Source organism: Mangifera indica, chromosome 10 (assembly GCF_011075055.1).
Source record: "Mangifera indica cultivar Alphonso chromosome 10, CATAS_Mindica_2.1, whole genome shotgun sequence".
NCBI lineage: Eukaryota > Viridiplantae > Streptophyta > Magnoliopsida > Sapindales > Anacardiaceae > Mangifera > Mangifera indica.
Window position 1 is genome coordinate 9,957,296 of NC_058146.1, and position 18,660 is coordinate 9,975,955.

At 33.9% G+C, this 18,660-nt stretch overlaps 1 protein-coding gene across 1 annotated transcript; it reads right to left on the reverse strand.

Moving 5' to 3' along the window:
• Nucleotides 1-2,336: 2,336 nt before the first annotated feature.
• LOC123226953 lies at nucleotides 2,337-5,756 on the reverse strand. The gene is made up of 5 exons (XM_044651540.1): nucleotides 5,455-5,756; nucleotides 3,596-3,959; nucleotides 3,100-3,170; nucleotides 2,785-2,883; nucleotides 2,337-2,675 (listed from the first exon to the last, which is right to left on the reverse strand). The coding sequence occupies exons 1-5, from the start codon at nucleotides 5,674-5,676 to the stop codon at nucleotides 2,562-2,564; spliced, it is 870 nt and encodes a 289-aa protein (XP_044507475.1). The 5' UTR covers nucleotides 5,677-5,756; the 3' UTR covers nucleotides 2,337-2,561.
• Between the last annotated feature and the right edge of the window lie 12,904 nt (nucleotides 5,757-18,660).

Sequence of the window (18,660 nt, forward strand, 5' to 3'; positions counted from 1 at the left end):
AACACAAATAATAAGTTAGTCAAATTATAAGCTTTCACTCAAATGTCAAGGGTTAGTAAGTCATACAAGTTTAGGATCCCAAGAGAATCTTAAATGACAATATGAGATATTGATGTTTCTCAAGGCAGGTTTAAGGGACCAAAGGAGTTTTCGAGTTAAAGGTATAAGTAATTAGATCCACGTCATCCAAGCATGAAGTAAAAAGGGTACTTACTATGACCTAGTTAGGAGGGATCAAGTCAAAGGGAAAAATGAGAATTAAGTAAAAGTTTTAAGTGAATGCATGTTCTGCTAATTAAGTGTGGTAACATTATTTTGAAGGATAGTACTTCTAAAAAGAGTGTTACATAGTTGGAGTTGTTTATCCTATCATTAACCAATTTTGAATTGATACCAAGCTTGTTGACACTCTAGTTGGCAACCATAAGCCCAAGATATGTTTCTTGTCGGGTAGGATTTAATGTCCTATGCTTAAAAGCATTCTGATATCTCCTCTTTGGTGGTGGTTTTTATTTGGAGACAACAAGCTTGGGACACAAGGTGTGTTAGGAAGGATTCAAGATCCTTTGCTTGACAGTATTTTGTCAGTGTCACTTATGATAAGAGTGAGTGCTAGCTAAATGAAAGATGGATTTTTCTGCAGTTCCTCTCCTTTGTTGGATAGGTCTTCTTAATAGGGAAGAAGCCTGGTGATGCATGCCTATTAGTCAACTTTGGAAAGATCATTCATTGTAGATTAGGCAACTGCATTGGAAGCTAGCTATCGTGTTTCAACCATTGTGATTGGTTAACTGTCACTGGCAAGATTAGATGGTTTAAAGCTAGTGATGGACTTTTTGAATGTCTAGTCATTTAAGGCTTTTTTTTCCCACCTTTTGTAAGCCATCAAGGAAGATTTACATGCCAAAGACCGATGACTGATAGATGTTTTTGGTGGTGAAATGAAATCTAGCCCTTTTTCTAGTACCAAATTGTTGATAAAATTATTGTTACTACCTTATGTACACAATTCAAAATCTTGCATAAAATATGTTACGATAACAATGTTGAGAGTCATTCAATGGATCCTGATACCCATTGTGATGATATAAGATAAACATAAAGAAAAAAACTCCAAGAATTTTTAATGTGGTGCTTGATATTTTAATAACCTAAACCCACAGTATGTTATAAATTGATGTTAGTACAAAAAAATATATCCCAAAAAGGATATTACTTGGGACAAAGATTCTTAGAATAACTGAAATCTAAGAGGTTTTTCCTGTGTGTATCTAAAAGACTATATCAGTTGATTTATTATCTATATATGACAAACTAAAGATAAATTACCAGAGTAAGATTTAATGACCCCTAACCAAACACACATTGATAGCTCTGTTTTAGGAATGTCATTTTCAGAATATAATACCAGAGATATTCTCAAATCTTTGAAATGCAATATTTCATTTTCCAAGCTCTATGTTAAAACAATCTCAATAAACAATATCGAAATCAGCCATGTTTCCTACTGTCCCAAATTAAAATTTGCATTCATTGACAACTACGGAAGTAACATTGTTTGAATCTCATAACATTTTTGCTTTTTTCTACTTCATTACAAGTAAAAATTTGTTCAAAAAACTCAAAATGACCAAAGTAGAGATAATTCAATAAATCGTCTATAAATAAGATGTAGTATACTCGACTAATCCAGTACTCTTCAACAACATTACATACTCGACTTTAAACATATCCTATGAGGATTCATTACATTTCTCCAATAAGATATTAATCCATAATCAAACTTATAAAGATTAAAAACCGTTTTTTGGTCTTTGAACATCTAGTTCAATGTATTTGATTCTTATTTGGTAAAAAAATATAATTCACCCTTAAAGAAGTTATATCATTTCTGTCACAAAAATTATAAGATGGATTTTGCATTATCCCAAAACATTATCTGAACATAGTTGATGAAAACCTTTTCTCCTTATAGAAACTCTAAACATAAGAAATCATGTTCCAAAAATATGAATAAAGTTATACCCTAATATTTAAAGAAGTTGGTGATATATTAAATTTGAGATTTATTTTACTAAACACCAAAAACATGATAAAAATGTTTCCTCAATTTTTTTCTGTAAAAAGTAGAAAACAGGAACCACTATTTTCCAAAATTGTTTATGAAGAGTTGCAGCCGGAAGAATTTTCAGCTTATTTTCAAAAAGAAAATGGAAAACACAAACTCCCTTCAAGATGGTTTTCTTGATCAAGTACAAGATGATCTCAATATGAATTTACATGAATATGGTCAAATTACATGAAAATATAAAAGAACAAAATAAAAATACGGTCGATTTGGGGAATTCAATTGCATTTGCTTTTATACAAGACAAAATTGCACTTATAATATCTTAAGAATTCTTTCTACAGAACTTGCAGATGTGAAGACTCAACAGAAAATATCACAAAAATCAGCAACATTATGTTGTATTCACAGAACAAGTTCCAAGAGTTCCTCAAACTTGTCCCTAAATGTAGCAAAAATATTCACAATATAGGGTTTGTGTTTTCGCACTCAATCAGTTATTAAGTTTCTCACTGTACTTTTGCTGCTCAAACTTCTCAACCAAGGCCTTCTTTTCATCCTCTGAGAGAGAATTGAATGTGAAGACAGATTTGTCACCGATGTCATCCTTGAAAGAAATTGAGAAAGCATTAGAAGCTGTGGAATCTTTCCATAACAAATTAACATAAACTGCCATAAGATCACTAATTTCAACATTTGATTTGTAAATAATGTACCTTAATAGGCTGCGTAAACTTTCTTCCAGCAAATATGACAAAGAGTGCCATCCATGAGCCTAGAAGAGTAAGTTTTATGCCATCATCCATCAACCCAGTCTGCATATTTCAGGTGAAGATCATCAAGGTTTTAATCGAATCATCTTCAATAACTTTCAACAGTTAGCAAGAAAATATGAGTCTTAACCCACTTCATCCATATGAAGAAATTTGAAGTGGTTGGATAAAACATGAAGTTGTTCAAATCCATCCAGGAAAGCTTTCAAACTTATACAGAACTAGATAATTATCCTGATAGAGTTGCATGAACTGTACCAGGTGACCCAGAAGTACTGTTGGTATAATGAATGTAAGAATTCCAGCTTCTAGCTTTCCGTAGCAGAGGCCTGTTCAGAAAATTCAAGATTTCAGTTTGAAAATTAATCATACTTTGTACCATCGGCAAAAGCAGGCATGCATCATGCTAGTATTTATAGATTTGAAAGCCTTAATTGTATGCATTAGTCCAGACATTCTTTCTGAGTTGCTAACACATAATGGCTGGACAATTGAAGATTCACTTTCACAGTATAAAATCATGACCTATCTGATTATAAGGCCGAGATTCTTTTCATAAATTAATGTACATATGATAAGCAATACAACTAAGAGTTGCCTTGATGAATTAAGCATATAACAAAAGAAATTTTTTCCCTTTCCCCACTTCTCATTAAAAGATCAGATCAATCTCACCATTGTAAAACCATTCACTAATCAGTAAATATCATAGTTAAACAAGCAAATGATGCATATTAACAAAATGGTCTTTTACCTTCTTTGAAGACAAGTCCTGTTAGAGCAGCAAAGAGAGGACCGACAAACCAGACAGCAGTTGGGTTATCTATAACATATTGCACCAAATTTTCACCAGCAGGTCGAGCAAGTGCTGTATACGTTGCCAAAGATCCAACAACACCAAGTGCCCAGAGTGCCTGAAGGGTGCGCTTAATCTCAGTCACATAGATGTGAATCAAAACTAATGATAGGCCTAGCCCGCCAGCTCCTAGCATGTAAAACAAGTCAAGATTTTGCTTGATCATTTCACTCAACAATGAGTCAGCGGGTAAGAAGGCAGCTGACGCTGCAACCACAAATGATGCAGCACCAGTTACGAGTCCTGACCGATACAAAATCACCTGCTCGACAAGAAAAATATAATAAAACTCCCAACACAACAAACAAAGGTAATTATAGTGAGGCCTATGAGATGTTGCACAGCAATCAAACACGTCAAAATGTAAAAGTGCTTTAGAGTCAATTTTGTAGAATTCAACAGAAATAATTTTCAAATAAAAAAAATTGAAAAATTGCTCCGTCACATGTAAATTTTACCTAAGAAAAACACTTGAAGTTCCTTTTGAAGAATATTTTCTACGAAAAACTTTCAGTATTTTATAGAAATCACTAGAAGAACCTTTCTAAAAAAATTCTCCCCATATGCCTAGAATGTATTGTCACTTGAAGGCTGTGCACTGGAAGTTAACCCTACGGCCCTAGTTCCAGCACTAATATATGGGACTAAGGTTTAGTCCTACGTGCACTGCCTTTTATGACTTGACTGACTAAAGCTAATAGTCTAAGAACTAACTTTTAATTTCATCCCCTAGAATAGAAAATCAGTCCTATCCTGTCAAACACACCATGAATTTGGAACTAAAATTTTGGCCCATGTATTAGTAGTGGACTAAGATTAGTCCCATAAAACAAACATGGCATTTGAGTTCAAGAAATCGTAATAATTTAACAGGGTAATTATCTATCCTTAATAATACTCATAATCACATAAGACATTGTAAATTTAATATTTAAGCTTCAAGTTATTTAAATGTTAACTGTTTATCATATCTACTACAAGCGGGATTTCTTTGGTAGAAACCACTGGAATGTTGCTTCCAGAAAAGCACTTACTAAGTGAATCTTAAAATCAGAATTCGAAGACCATTTTAGAATACCATTTGATAACTATTCTTTTCAATTCTTTTATGTGTTTCTCATCTAAAAAGTCCTTTCTAAGAAAAACTTAATTCTTAGTTGTCTAAAACTCAAGTTTTCTACTGCCTAACACCTATCAATTAGAAGCGCATTTCCAGGAAAAAAAATAGTTTAATTAGACAACTACTTGAAAAACCTCTTCATAACTATTATTTTTCCAGTATTAGAGTTTTCCTTACATTAAAAGCCCTTTTTAAGAAACAACTGATAAATACTTTGCCCAAAAATCACTTTTTATTGTCTTTAATCTATCACTTAAGAGTGTTTTCCCAGAAACAGAAACACTTTCAAGTGCTTTATTAAAAAATAAAACTTCCAAGTTTTTCTCCAAACATTGAAACACTCGAAGACTTATTCTCTTTTTCTATCTCAAAAATGCATCGCATCCAAACAAAATTGATAAAAAACCAGCAAAATCAAATTAGTTGAAAAGCAATTTTAATCTCCTCAAAGCGCTTCCAGAACACACTCCAAGTGTTTCTTCAAAATTATTATAACACTTCAACACTTAAGTCTCTCCTTCATCCCAAAATGCATCCCATCGACCAAATTTAACCACTTGAAAAGCGCTTTTAATGGCCTCAAAAGCGCTTCCAAAACACACTACGCCACACAACAGAAGAAGAAGAACCAGATTACCTCTCTCACATCGGAGGATTCAACAGTCCAAGGGCCATAAACACCGTTGTAAACCGTCTGATCAAAAGAGCCCTGAGAGCTTTCACCAACCGCTTTGCACTTCAAACTTCTATTGGAATTAATCAAAACTCTTTTTGAGGGCAAACAAAAGGAGCAGCTTGAAGAGGGTTTGATGAATTCCGGAGGAGTCAGCAAGGCCGTGGACAGCACACGCGATGCCATTTCTAAATTGTTTGCAAGTGTACTTAGAAAATCTAGAGTCTTTCAGTTCAGGTTGTCATTTGTCTATTTGAAGCGAGGATAAAGCCTTTATTTACGTTATCCACATATTTTTATTTTTGCTTTATTATTATTATTATTATTATTTTTTTTTAAGATTTCTTCAAGGAAAGAACATATGTTTTGTGAAATTATAAAAATTAAAAACTAAATACCTTTGAAATATGATTTAAAAACAAAAATTAATAGGTAAATATAATTTGTTTTTTTATAATTCTAAAATATTTTAGTAGAAATAGCACATAAACAAGCATTGTCCTCAAATAATCCTTCCTTTCCATTATGGTAGATGCCACAAGAGTTCCAAAATATAATACTAAAACTCTCTCTTTCTCTTCTCAATATACATAATCATTAGAAGATGACCATTGTTTTAAAATAATGAAATTATATATACATTAATTTAAATATATAATTAAATATAAAAATAATATATTATTATATAAATAGGTGATAATATATTTTTTATATATTTAAATTATATACAAATTACATTTATCATCTTATGGCGTTAAAGTGGTAAGAGGTGTTAATATAATTTATTATATTGTGTAATAAGAGTCAGGCTAACTCTCTTTGTATAGGGGATTCCCATAAGTTCATGACAAGTTTTATAGATTAATAGCGGTCAAAAGGATTATTTTTTACCCAAATTTTAATATAAAGATAAATAAATATTTATAAGATTTTAAAAATCCAAACATATACTTATAAATCAATTTTTATTAAAATTTTCAGTTTGGATGAAAGATAAAATGGTTATTTTAATAATATTATTAAAAATATATATATAATTTATTATATTTTCCCGCTTAGGTTTTAAAACTTATTAACTTCACATTTGTCTAAAATTTTCTAACTTTAAAAACTCAAATCCCACCGCCAACCCAGAGTTTCCATCTTTTTCCTATTTAAGCTACCCCAATTTTTTGAAAACTTCAATTTAATCCCCTCTTCAACTTCATATTACTCTGGTGACCTCTCACTCCGTCGACCAAGCTGACATCGACATTTGCTTCTTTCCAATGTTTGAGCTACTTTTTGATGACAATACGGTGCAATATCCTGAAGACCCACCCTGAAGATCTCAATAAAGAGACGAAGAGATCTTTGAGGTGTCTCCTCATCACACCTCATGTATTAGCCAACTATTTCAATTGTAAGAGATGGTCAACTAAACAAAAGAAAAAGGAGGAGTTGTCGAAGATGGGCGGTGGCTAGAGAAGGGAGAAAAAAAAACAAGGGTGGAGGGAAATAGACACTTTTCAAAATTGAAAATGTTTAAACAGAAGTGAAGTTGTTATTTTCTAAAATCTTGAGTTGAAAATGAAACAAAATTATATATTTTTTAATATTATTATTAAAATGATTATTTTACCCTTAACTATAAACGAAAATTTAAACGAAAATTATATCATGAATGAGTGTTTAGGTTTTTGAAATTTTACAAATATGTATTTATATTTATATTAAAACTTGGGTGGAAAATAGTCTTTTGGCCATTAATAGACCAATTCAAATATTTATAGCTTATAAAATTATTGTTATATTACAAATTTATTCACATTGTATGGCCTGCAATATTAATTTTATTATTATAGACCTTCAAATCTTTTATAACTCTTAACAATCCCTCACAACAGTTTGAAAACCTTTTATTTTATAGTTTTTATTTAGTAAATAATAAAATTATATGTATATATTTTTTATACATAATTTAAATATATAAATTATATGTTATCATGTGAGTAAATAATTTTAAATTAAAAATAAAATAATACTTAATAATATAATAATACATCATTTATATATTAAAAATGTGTATATCTAATATTATTATTTAGTAAATATGTAAAAATAATTTTATAATATTTTATTATAAAATAAATATAACATAAAAAATGACAAGATTTCATTTTCGTGATTTTTTATCTTTTGGTTAACACTACTAGTTTATAGATAACAATTTAACAATTATAGATAATGGTCCAATTCTTATGCTTGCAGCCTTGTTTATGTGAATCTTCCGAATGAATGACTAGAGGAGTTAGTGGATTGGACTCGCTTTGATGAATCCCATTGGCCCTAGGGGTCAAGCATAAGGCCCACACAATTGTGGGCCTTCAAGCAGGGTTGGCTTGAAAAATCTTTAAGGCTCACTCACAGCACAACTCTATAAATATAGGACTATGCCAGGGCGATCCCTTAACAAGTTAGCTCACAGGTAGGGCTGGATTCGAGCCGAGCCAGTTCGAGCTCGGGCTCGGCTTGGCTCGGTTCGAGCCCAAAAAGAGCCGGGCTCTGTTCGGCTCGATCGAGCTCGAGCCGAGCTCGAGCTGGCTCGGCTTGGCAGGGCAGATTTTTTTAAAAATTTTTAAAATTTTTTTTATACAAAACGACGTCGTTTTGATCCATATATATACACAAAACGATGTCGTTTTGATATGAAAAACGAGCCGAACTAAAAACGAACCGAACTCGAACCGAGCCGAGTTCAGCTCGAGTCAAGCTCGAGCCGAACTGGAGCCGCCCCTAAATAAAGCGAGCCGAGCCCGAGCTGGCTACGAGCCAAGCTCGGCTCGGCTCGAATCCAGCCCTACTCACAGGCCTTTACCGAGTTAGTATGTTAATTTAAATAAAAGATAATTTTTTAAATTTTATTTTCTAATAAAAAAATATGTTAAAAAATTAAATTGTGGTTAAAATAAAGATAAATTTATTTATAAGTTGAGTTCTCATAATAAATCTTGCTAATATGGGATTTAAAACTTGACTTTGGTTGAACCTTCAACTTTACTTAACCTTTTCTTAAAGTGGGTGAAGAGAGTGAGTAATTGTATTTTTCTATATGTGTGATATCTTTACACTTACACTTTTACACTTTACAAAAAGTCTCACTTTTAAAAAAAAATAAAATCACTCATTTCCTTTACCCACACTTTTGCACTTTGCAAAGAGTCTCACGTCTAAAAAAAAAATAAAATCACTTACTTCTTTCACCTACTATAAATTAATATTCAATATCATCTTTTAACCATACTAAAATTTTGGTTATCTTATATATGTAAGATTGATCCAAATAATTCAATTCATTTTTTTAAGTTTAAAATTTCTATATCTTATAAATATTTATAATTTTATATTATAATTATTAATTAATTTTTTAAATTATTATGTAAATAGTGTGTAGCCTAGGTTAACCCATGGACTTGGCATGCCCTACTACAGTAACAAGTTATGTCATTTTTCTGTGCTTTACAACTTGAACTGGGCAATTGACATGTCTATACCACCAATACCTTACAAAATTTTAACAATATCATAGAAAAATAATAATAATTAATTTAAATGGCCTATTTTTATTGAGTATAAACAATAAAAATAAACTTGATTTGACCATTGTTGACTTATAAATTGATGCCTGCCTCTCCTATCTCAATTATCTAGCTCCAAATCTAAAATTTACCTAAAAATTTTCAATCAAATTTATTTTTAAAATAAGTTCCAAGATTAATATTAACTTATTATCAGAAATTCTTTTTTTTCAATTATTGTCATTGGTCTTAGTTTGGGTTATAATCTGCAATTTTTGTATTGATTGAAATTGTTACTTGGTTACTCTGGAGTGTGATTTAAGGGTAGAAACTATTATTGTTGCCTTTTATCTCGATGCAATGGAAAAGAATGAGATTTTCTAGTGCTCCTATTATCCCTCTGACATGTCAAGTCCATCTTCTACAATCCCCAATCAAATTTCATCTTTATTTTTAGTAATATTTGGATATCAATCAAGAGTTATCTTCTAGTATCACTATCTATAGAAATGGAATTGGAGCAATTATCTAGATTTATTGTAGTAGGGTTTAGATATCTTTTTTGTAAAACATGTATATGACCTCTATCTAAACATATATATATTGAGTATGTAAGATAAAAACCAAAATTAAAATTTACGAAATATTAAACACTAACCTCTGGTCATTGCTTGTCGATTTGATATAGAATAATTCTCTGGAAATTGCTTGTAAATTTTTGTCTTTTAAGTGATTTCTTTTTCACATAGATTAGTGTATATGTTTTTTCAGAAAAGCTCACCTAGGGACCCTTTTTTGTACCCTTAAATAAGCATTCTCCCATCAAGAATATAACGATAATGTGTGGAGTTATGACATAGAGAGTTACAAACCACCAATCAATTTATTTATTTACTGCATGAAGCAGTTACCAGGAAGAAGAAACTGACATTTTCATCTAATTACTTATTTAATTATGGGTTTTTTATCCTATAAATTTAAGATTGTACAATATAATCACTATGGTTATATTGACAAATTGATATCATACAAAACTAATAACATAATAATGAACATAGTTTTCAAAGTAATAGATCAAATCATCTAAAATTTGCATTCCAATGATTTGCTATTCTTAATTGTCTGTAGCAAATTCTACGTCACAATTTGGTGTAGTTTGTGATTGTAACGGTGTAATTTTGTGCATCAACCATCCCCAATTCATTGTCACACGGCTAGCATGGTGCAACTACTGTCAAAAGTTTTTTCCTCCATTTTAATATTTCTTTGTTATTGGTTTAGGTTGGAGGGATTAGTTAATCTGTGTGATGAAATGAATTATGCTATATTGTTAGGGGAAGAGACTGCTGAGTGTTAAGAAATGAACTATTAATATTAATTATTACATATTTGGGACACTATGACAAGTTAAGGTCAAAGTTGACATACTCCTGCCCACTCCAAATTTATTTGAATTAAAGTGTGACTTCTTGGAGCCCCAAGCCCATGGATCATTTTAACATCCCTTAAATTGATTTGAAACCACAAAAATTTTCAGTTATAAAAGGCTGGCCTAATTTAAATGCAAGTCTATTTGTTTAACATTAAGTTACAAATTTCTTATCTAATGAACAATATTAATTTTGTAAGGCAATTGGTAATTTGTAGAACACAAAACTTTTGCATAATTTCTGCAGATGAATGTGGGATTTGCCAACATAAATTCTGCCAATATCTAACAAATTGCAAAAGCAAATCTGAAGGAAATTCTGTGCATATATAACTTGGTAATACTCGCTCACATATGTAAGTTATACTATTAGCTATTCATGTGACAGAAGCTGCAAAAGCTTAACAGATTGAAATCGGTTCACTATTTTTTAAAGTTGCATTTGGATAATCTGATAGCAGTTTTCCCCATAAGTTTTAGCTCTATCACAAAGATCTAAAATTAAAATACTTTGACCTTCAGATTACGAAGAAATTATAACTTTTCTGGAATCAGGAAAAGCAATGCATTTCCTTCAAGAAGTAACCAGAATTTTATTTGTTACACAGTAGTATGATGGATTCCTGGGCCTAAAGCTGACTGCAGAACCTTTTCTGGGCAATCTCCTCTGCACTCCCCACAATTTCCAGCAGAACATTCACAACAGCAGCAAGGGCATACAAGCAATGGAATAGAGAAAAAGAAATGTAACACTATCAAAGCAGATGATGAAAATATGTATTGTATTAAATATTTCTTGGTGGAGTTTACAAAATAAATTCTTCAATACAATGACTATTTTCCCAGATTATGTTTGATTACAACTGTTAGCCAAAAATTACAATTCCAGTAACATGTCAGTCACACAAAGAGATTCACAAAAACTCAGTTGAGTCCCCACTGCATAAACTCAGCTTCCTAGAGAACCACTTTCTCCCCACTTTTCCCTAAATGTTGCATCCATGCCTCTTCTGTAGCACCTGCTCCCTTTTTAAATTTTTTCCCCCCGTTACTTCTTTTTCTTTTTCCTCTATTTTGCCACATCACCCTATTTTCTGTGGCTGATTTTGCATTAGAGCAATGGTCTCCTGGTCCTTTTTCCAATAGCTAAGGGTCTTCTCTTTTTTGCTTCCTCTTTTCCTACGGGAAATGTAAATGTGAGTTTTAACATAGTATGACCAAAATTGACACAAGACCAATATTAACAAGTAAGAAATTTAAAAATGAGAAAAAAGACTGTCAACAATTGTATTCTCGTACAGGCCTGGAGATGCCTCACTGGAAATATGCTGTAGCAACACTCCTCAACAACGGATTCTCCCCAACTTCCAACTCAAGCAACAAAACTTCCAAATTGCAGTTGTAAATAAAGGTAAAAGTAATTGCAGAATATGTAAATTAATGACAGAATTGAATTGGGATTTCCTTTTGTATTGATCACTTTTACTGGAAATGAAAATATAAATTGTCTAGACAATGTTCTGAAATAATTATATACATCAATTCTAGAAATGCATTAACAAGCTAAGCAAATGAACTTTCATCCTCACTTCCTCCAGCAATTAAAAAGGCTGGTCTGTCCCTCCTAGCCTATTCCTCAATTTTCTGCTTGCCCCTCTCTTTCCCTCTCCAGACCTGTTATACCCTCTTGTCTTTGGCAGTGATCTCTCCACTCTTGTGCTGCCAGCTCACCCATGAATATCCTGATGGTCCCCTGTGGCTGTTGTAGGTTTGTAGAGCCACCCTTTTGTGAATGATTTTCTGTTGCATGCTTATTTTCCTGTAGTTTGCCATATGTTTCTTGTAATCCTTTGACACCTGTCTTGAATGCCTTTGTTGAATTTGCTGCTCTTGCCATCCTCTTCTTCCTCACGTAAACCTTGATTCTAACATTGCCCCACCCATCGAGAGACTCCTTGCCCTCAAGGTGTAGTTAAGGAAAAAGTCTCTGGAGATTGCTATATAGCTCCCGTGGGCATTCACAAGCTGGTAACCCCGTCAATTTAGTAAGCAACTCCAAATCTCCTTGGGTGGAATATCTGTAATCCAATACTTGTTCAGGTTGAACCACTAACTCAACTTCTTCATTCAAGCAATTAGGTGGAGGTTGGCTCACTATTGTAGGCCCCATGTGTCTCTTCAATTGCGACACATGGAACATGGGGTGGATTTTGGCGGATTCGGGTAGCCTCAGCTTATATGCAACCCTACCTTCTTTGCAATCTCATATGGCCTGCAGAAACAAGGACTTAACTTCTCATTTGAGCATGAGGCTAGGGAACGGAAATGGTAAGGTTGTAGCTTTAAGAAGACATTTTCACCAACAAAGAACTGGACCTCTCTCCAGTTCTTGTCAACCAACTTCTTCATCCTATTTTTAGCTTTACTCAAATTATTCTTCAATTCATCCAAGATTAAATCATGTTCCCTAATCATAGCATTGACCTCTTCCACTTTCAAGACCTCATTCACCCACTTAAGAATTGGCGGTGAATCCCTTCTGTACATCGCTTTGTAGGGCGTCATGCCTACTGCATTGTGAAATAAGGTATTATACCAACGCTTTGCCTAACTTAACCACTTTGGCCAACTTTTAGGCTATTCCGAACAGAAACAATGAAGATAGGTCCTGCAAACTCCTATTAACAACCTCTGTTTGGCTATTGATTTACAGGTGGTAGGCTGAACTAAACTTTAATGAAGTGTTCGTTGCCTTAAACAACTCTCACCACAACTTACACATGGAAATACTATCCCTATTTGTCACAAAGGTATGGGGAAAGCTGTGAAGCCTATCAGAAAATGGGTGTTGTACAATCATTAAATGCGTATTTTTCGATAGCTGATCAATTACCACTAAAATGGTGTTGATCCTTTTCATTTCCGGTAGACTCATGATGAAATCCATAGAGTAATCTTCCCATATTTTAGCTAGAATCGATAGTGGTTGTGGGAGACCTCCTAGTGAAATTGTTGTGTATTTCATTCTTTGACATACCTTACATTCAACCACGCACCTTTGTACATCTCTTTTCAATCCTTCCTAATAAAGTAGTAATGACAACCTTTTATAAGTTTTAAAATATCTTGAATGCCCACCATATGGAGAAGAGTGAAACTCGATAAGAAATTATTAAATAAATTTAGAATTCCTTGGCACAACTAACCTATTATTGTAGAATAAACTGCCCCTGTCAAAGAGAAATCCTTATGAGATATTGGATCCCTCCGCAATTCTTCAATTATACCTTGTAACTTCTCATTCCCCTGCACCTCCTTTTGAATCTCTTTTGTTTCTATTAGATGCATTGTCGATAAAACTTGTAAGTCATCATAGAAATTGGGATTTTAGGATAGAGCATCTGTTGCCTTGTTCTTGTATCCTGGTGGTAGATTATCTCAAAATTGTAGCTAAACATTTTTACAAACTATTTTTGTTGATCATGTCCGATCACTCATTGATCTATTAGAAATTTCAAGTTCATTTGATCGGTATGAACCTTGACGTGTCTCCCCAAGAGATAGTGTTGCTGCCATTTCTGAAATACCATAACTATAGCCGCCAATTTGTGTTCATAAACCAATTTTTCTTGATTTTGAGGTGATAATGCTTTGCTTAAAAATGCGATAGGTCTTTTGTCTTGCATGAGTACTACGCCTAAGCTGTTGCTAGAGGCATTCGTCTCAACACCAAATTCTTTCAAAAAAATTGGCATTACTAAGACCATAACAATAACTATGGTTGCTTTCAGGAGCTCAAAGGCATTCTATGACTCAGTAGACCACTAGAAGGCATTTTTCTTCACTGTCTTTCCATATCCCTTTACAAAATGATGATAATAACCCATTAATCCCAAGAAACCTCATAAATCCCTCGAGTCCTATGATGCTGGCCAAATAACCATGTCTTGTATCTTTTTTGGATCCGCTTCCACTTCTCTCTTTGACATGATATGCCCCAAGTATTCAATCTAATCCTGATTAAAAGAGTATTTTTTTTTTTGTCTGTTTATAGCTAGATAATAGTCACGCAGTAGGTAAAAGATTATCCTTAAATGTCATAGGTGGTCTTTGAAACTCTGACTATAAATCAATATGTCATAAAAAAACACCAATATGAAGTTGTGCAAGTAAGGTTAGATGATTTTATTCATCAGGTTTTGGAATGTCACTGGTGTAATAGATATATCAAAAGACAAAACCAGAAATTCATAATACCCATCATGGGTGCAAAAAGTTGTTTTTTGAATATCCTTTTCATGCACTTGAATATGATGATACCTTGATTTGAAATCCAATTTATTGAATATCTCGACTCTTACCAATTTGTCTGATAACTCATCTATCGTCGGAATAGAGGATTTGTCTAAAATTGTGATTTAGTTGACGACTTTGTAGTCCATACAGAATCTCCATCCATCATCTCTTTTCAAAACCAATATGACAGGACTAGAGAATGAGTTTACACTTGAACGAATTAATCAAATTGCATGATCATGAGTTCTTCTTGGAGGTAGATCCTAAGGTTCATGGAACAACCATTTAAATTTGGTCAGTAATTCTACAATTGACGAGTCAATCTCTTGTCTTTCTAGCACTACCTCCATTATACATTGCCTCAATTCAATCCACAATCCCTCAATTCTCTTATCCACAAATTTAATTAAAGATCTAAAACAAGTTTCGAGCCTAGATAGGGACAAATCCTCTTTGATTTTAACCTTCTATTCTCCCCATGTGAACTGCATGGTTTATGTTTTCCAATTTGTCTTAATTCTCCCAAACAACTCAACTAATCAATCCCAAGTATGACTTCAACCCTTCCTAGTTTGAAGGGAAGAAAAATCTTGAACAATGGTGATTCTCTGTAAATTGAGCTTCACATTTTTACATTTCCTAAGCCTTCTAACTTTTCGATCATCCCCTAACAACACAACAAATCGGGCTTAGCTCATTGGAATTTTTAATGTATCCACCACCTTATTAGAAACAAAATTGGGTGTCGCCCCACTATCTACTAAAACCACCATATCTCTCCCATTTAGATGCCAAATCAGTTTCATGGTCTTAGGTCAATCAAATCTTATCACTGATGTCGAATTGATGTTAACTTCTATTTTCCTCTCTTTTGTTTGGATTTTGTTGTCATTCAACTCTTCCCCCTTCTCCTTTACTTCTTTCTTGTTTAAAATCATCACCCTTAGTTGTCAGAAATAACATCGGTGATTGGGAACATATTTCATTACACCTAAAACACAACCTCTTCTCCACTTTGGACTAGTATTTTTCTTTGGTAGGTCGTCAAAAATTCCTGTCTCCCATTGGGAAGGTTGTTGATGCATTGGAGTTGGTGGCATCCCTACAAGTCGAAGTTGATGTATGGTGAATGGGAGGAATGTTGTTTGGTTTGGTATTTTAGACACGTGGGTTATTTTGAAAGTGGGTTGGATTATAACTGTTTCCAGTTGGCCGGTTTTGGAAGCTTCGGGTTGCATGTACACTGGGCTGGGATACGGGTTGGGTGTTAGAGGAATGGCTAGACCGTGGATTGGTTAAAACAGTAACAGGGCTGGTATAAGGAGTAAAGCTGTAACGGGTTGGGCCTTTTTGGGTTCTTGGACTGGATTTCCTGGGTTGGGCACCGAACTTGGTGTCGATGATCCGGTTCTTCTCTATTTAATGCAGATGCACAATCACTACTTCAAGCATTTTGGGACAAGGCATCTCCACCTTCGCCCTTATCTCTTCCAACAAGCCGTTAATAAAGACCACCTTCAGTGTCTCCTTTGATAAGCCGTCAATGGTCACCGACAGCAGTTCAAAGCGGCTCCAAAACTTATGGACAGAGCCCGTTTACCATAATGACGTCAACTTCTCGTGTGGTGTCTGTTCGTCTAATAGTGGAAATCAAGTCAGAACATCGACCTTGAATTCCTTTTAGCTGGAAAAAGGTTGGCCCTTCTCTCACCATTGTAACTAGTGTAGAGCATCTCCTTCCATACGTACCCGAACCGTCATCAACCTTTCTTGCTCTGTTAACCTATTTACGTGAAAATAATGCTTGACTCTAGATATCCAATGCAGCGTCTCCTCACCTCCAAATAACAGTAACTTCAGTTGCCTATTCTAGAAATCCCTCCGATTTCCTCTAGTGTTCTCCTCTTCTCTTCGTTCGGCGCTATTAATTTCGCCTTCCAGGATTACCTCTTCTATCTTAGCCGGTGGGGGTTTTTACTGTTCCCTTCTCTTTCCTCAATTTTCTGCTTGCCCTTCTCTTTTCGTTTTCAGGCCTGTTATACCCTCTTGTCTTTTGTAGTAATCTCTCCACTTTTATGCTTCCAGCTCACCCATGAATATCCTGGCGGTCCCCTGTGGCTGTTGTAGGTTTGCTGAGCCACCCTTTTGTGAATGATTTTCTGTTGCATGCTCATTTTCCTACTTCTTGCCATCTGTTTCTTGCAGTCCTTTGACACCTTTCTTGAATGCCTCTGCTAAATTTGCCGCTCTTGCCATCCTTTTCTTCCTCAAGTAAACCTTGGTTCTAACATATTCACAAATCTCAATTTCACAACATATATCAACCATCATGCTGCCATTGCCTTGGGCAAACATACAATTACTAGAATCAACAGTTGCAACTCATATTTCTTGAAAATCTATTGCTAAAATGAAAGCAGCAACGCCTTTAAAACCCGCCATATATATGAGGCAACAACTTCAGTCATAATCGATAAAGCACTACATTCAAACGACTTAGATGAATATCCCTCGCATTAAAAAGAGTTTAGAAGTTCTAAAGTAGGAATGAGAATTGCCCAACTTAAGTCCCTTATCAACATTTTAAGTTGTTAAATTTCAAAATGTAGAGATGTACAAAAGGAGACAAGAGTTTTCAACCAAATAATACTCTTTTGTGCCACTTCAGCTTATTGATTTTGTTGTTTACAAACAACTTTGCCCATCTTTGACGCTAACCAAATAATTTATATTCATGTACAACGGGGGAAATCACTTAAAAGCCAAATTTTTCTTTTCCGTCATTGACAAACGATGATAGGAGACAAGCATTCTACAAGGAAATATTCATTTTATTCCAGCATTTTCCTTTTTCTCCAGAACCCTATTCCAAATATAACAAGTTCACATATTTGATATTTTTAGCACCATAATGGTAGTTAAATTATAGTACCATTGAAAAAACATTGATCTGAATTATAACAGAGAAAATATTAGGAAATGCAAGTGTTAAGAAGTTGTTAAATTTTATAATTTGTAGAAAAGATCACAGATTTTCACCTGAATCTAGTGAGGCAGATGACAATAACACCTGTACCATTCCGAGCAGCAAACTGGGCATGATACAACAGCTCCGGTGCAAGCATTAGAACAGCAAGAGTTTTCCTTGAACAAGTTAGGGATAGATTTAAGCCAAACTAAACATGAACATTGTTCAATTCGAATTCAGCTTGGAACCTACTAGGTGAGCTTGAGCCATTGGTGATCGAGATTGGGCTCATTGCTGGAATAGAAGTTTGGGTTTGGCTTAAAATTGCTTAGAACAAGATAGATAAACCCAAAATTTGCTCATGCTTGCCTGAACTTGATCGAGTTCAATTGTTTGGGTTCAGGCTTGCCCAAACTTATTTGAGTTCGACCTTGCCCGAACCTAGTCCCAGGGCTCTGGATGATTTCAATTTCAATTTTTATTTACAGGGCCGACCTAGATTCTACTTGATGTACTATGTAATAACAAATACAATCCTTTGATATTTCACACTAAACAATTTGCACATACTCAATAACTTGTACAACTAAACTGGTAAGGAAATAAATTTGTGACAATTTGGAGCTCTTTTTAAGTCTCAATGCTCTTTTACTTCCCTTTCAGTCAGCAAAATCCATTTGGTTCTTCAAGAATCCTAACTAGAAACCCTTTTGCAACAAGTGTAATTACCAATACCGGTTAAGGATATAAGCATATATGGAGAAATACAACTAATATGAGAGTTAAGTTAATGCTATTAAAGTAAAAGTGTATTTAAACTCAGTTGTCATATTAAATAGGAAAGTATCTTGCAATCATATGCATACCCGTTTCTACAACCCAAAGCAAACAACTGAACATCGTAGAGAAAACCAACATTG

What these genes read in the sequence shown, in the direction of transcription:
- LOC123226953 (XM_044651540.1), bottom strand. Translation starts at nt 5,676, where the DNA reads ATGGCATCGCGTGTGCTGTCCACGGCCTTGCTGACTCCTCCGGAATTC. An exon ending in AGGACTTGTCTTCAAAGAAG is followed by an intron (nt 3,171 to 3,595) that starts GTAAAAGACCAT and finishes TTTTCTGAACAG; the next exon opens with GCCTCTGCTACGGAAAGCTA. An exon ending in CAGTACTTCTGGGTCACCTG is followed by an intron (nt 2,884 to 3,099) that starts GTACAGTTCATG and finishes TGAAATATGCAG; the next exon opens with ACTGGGTTGATGGATGATGG.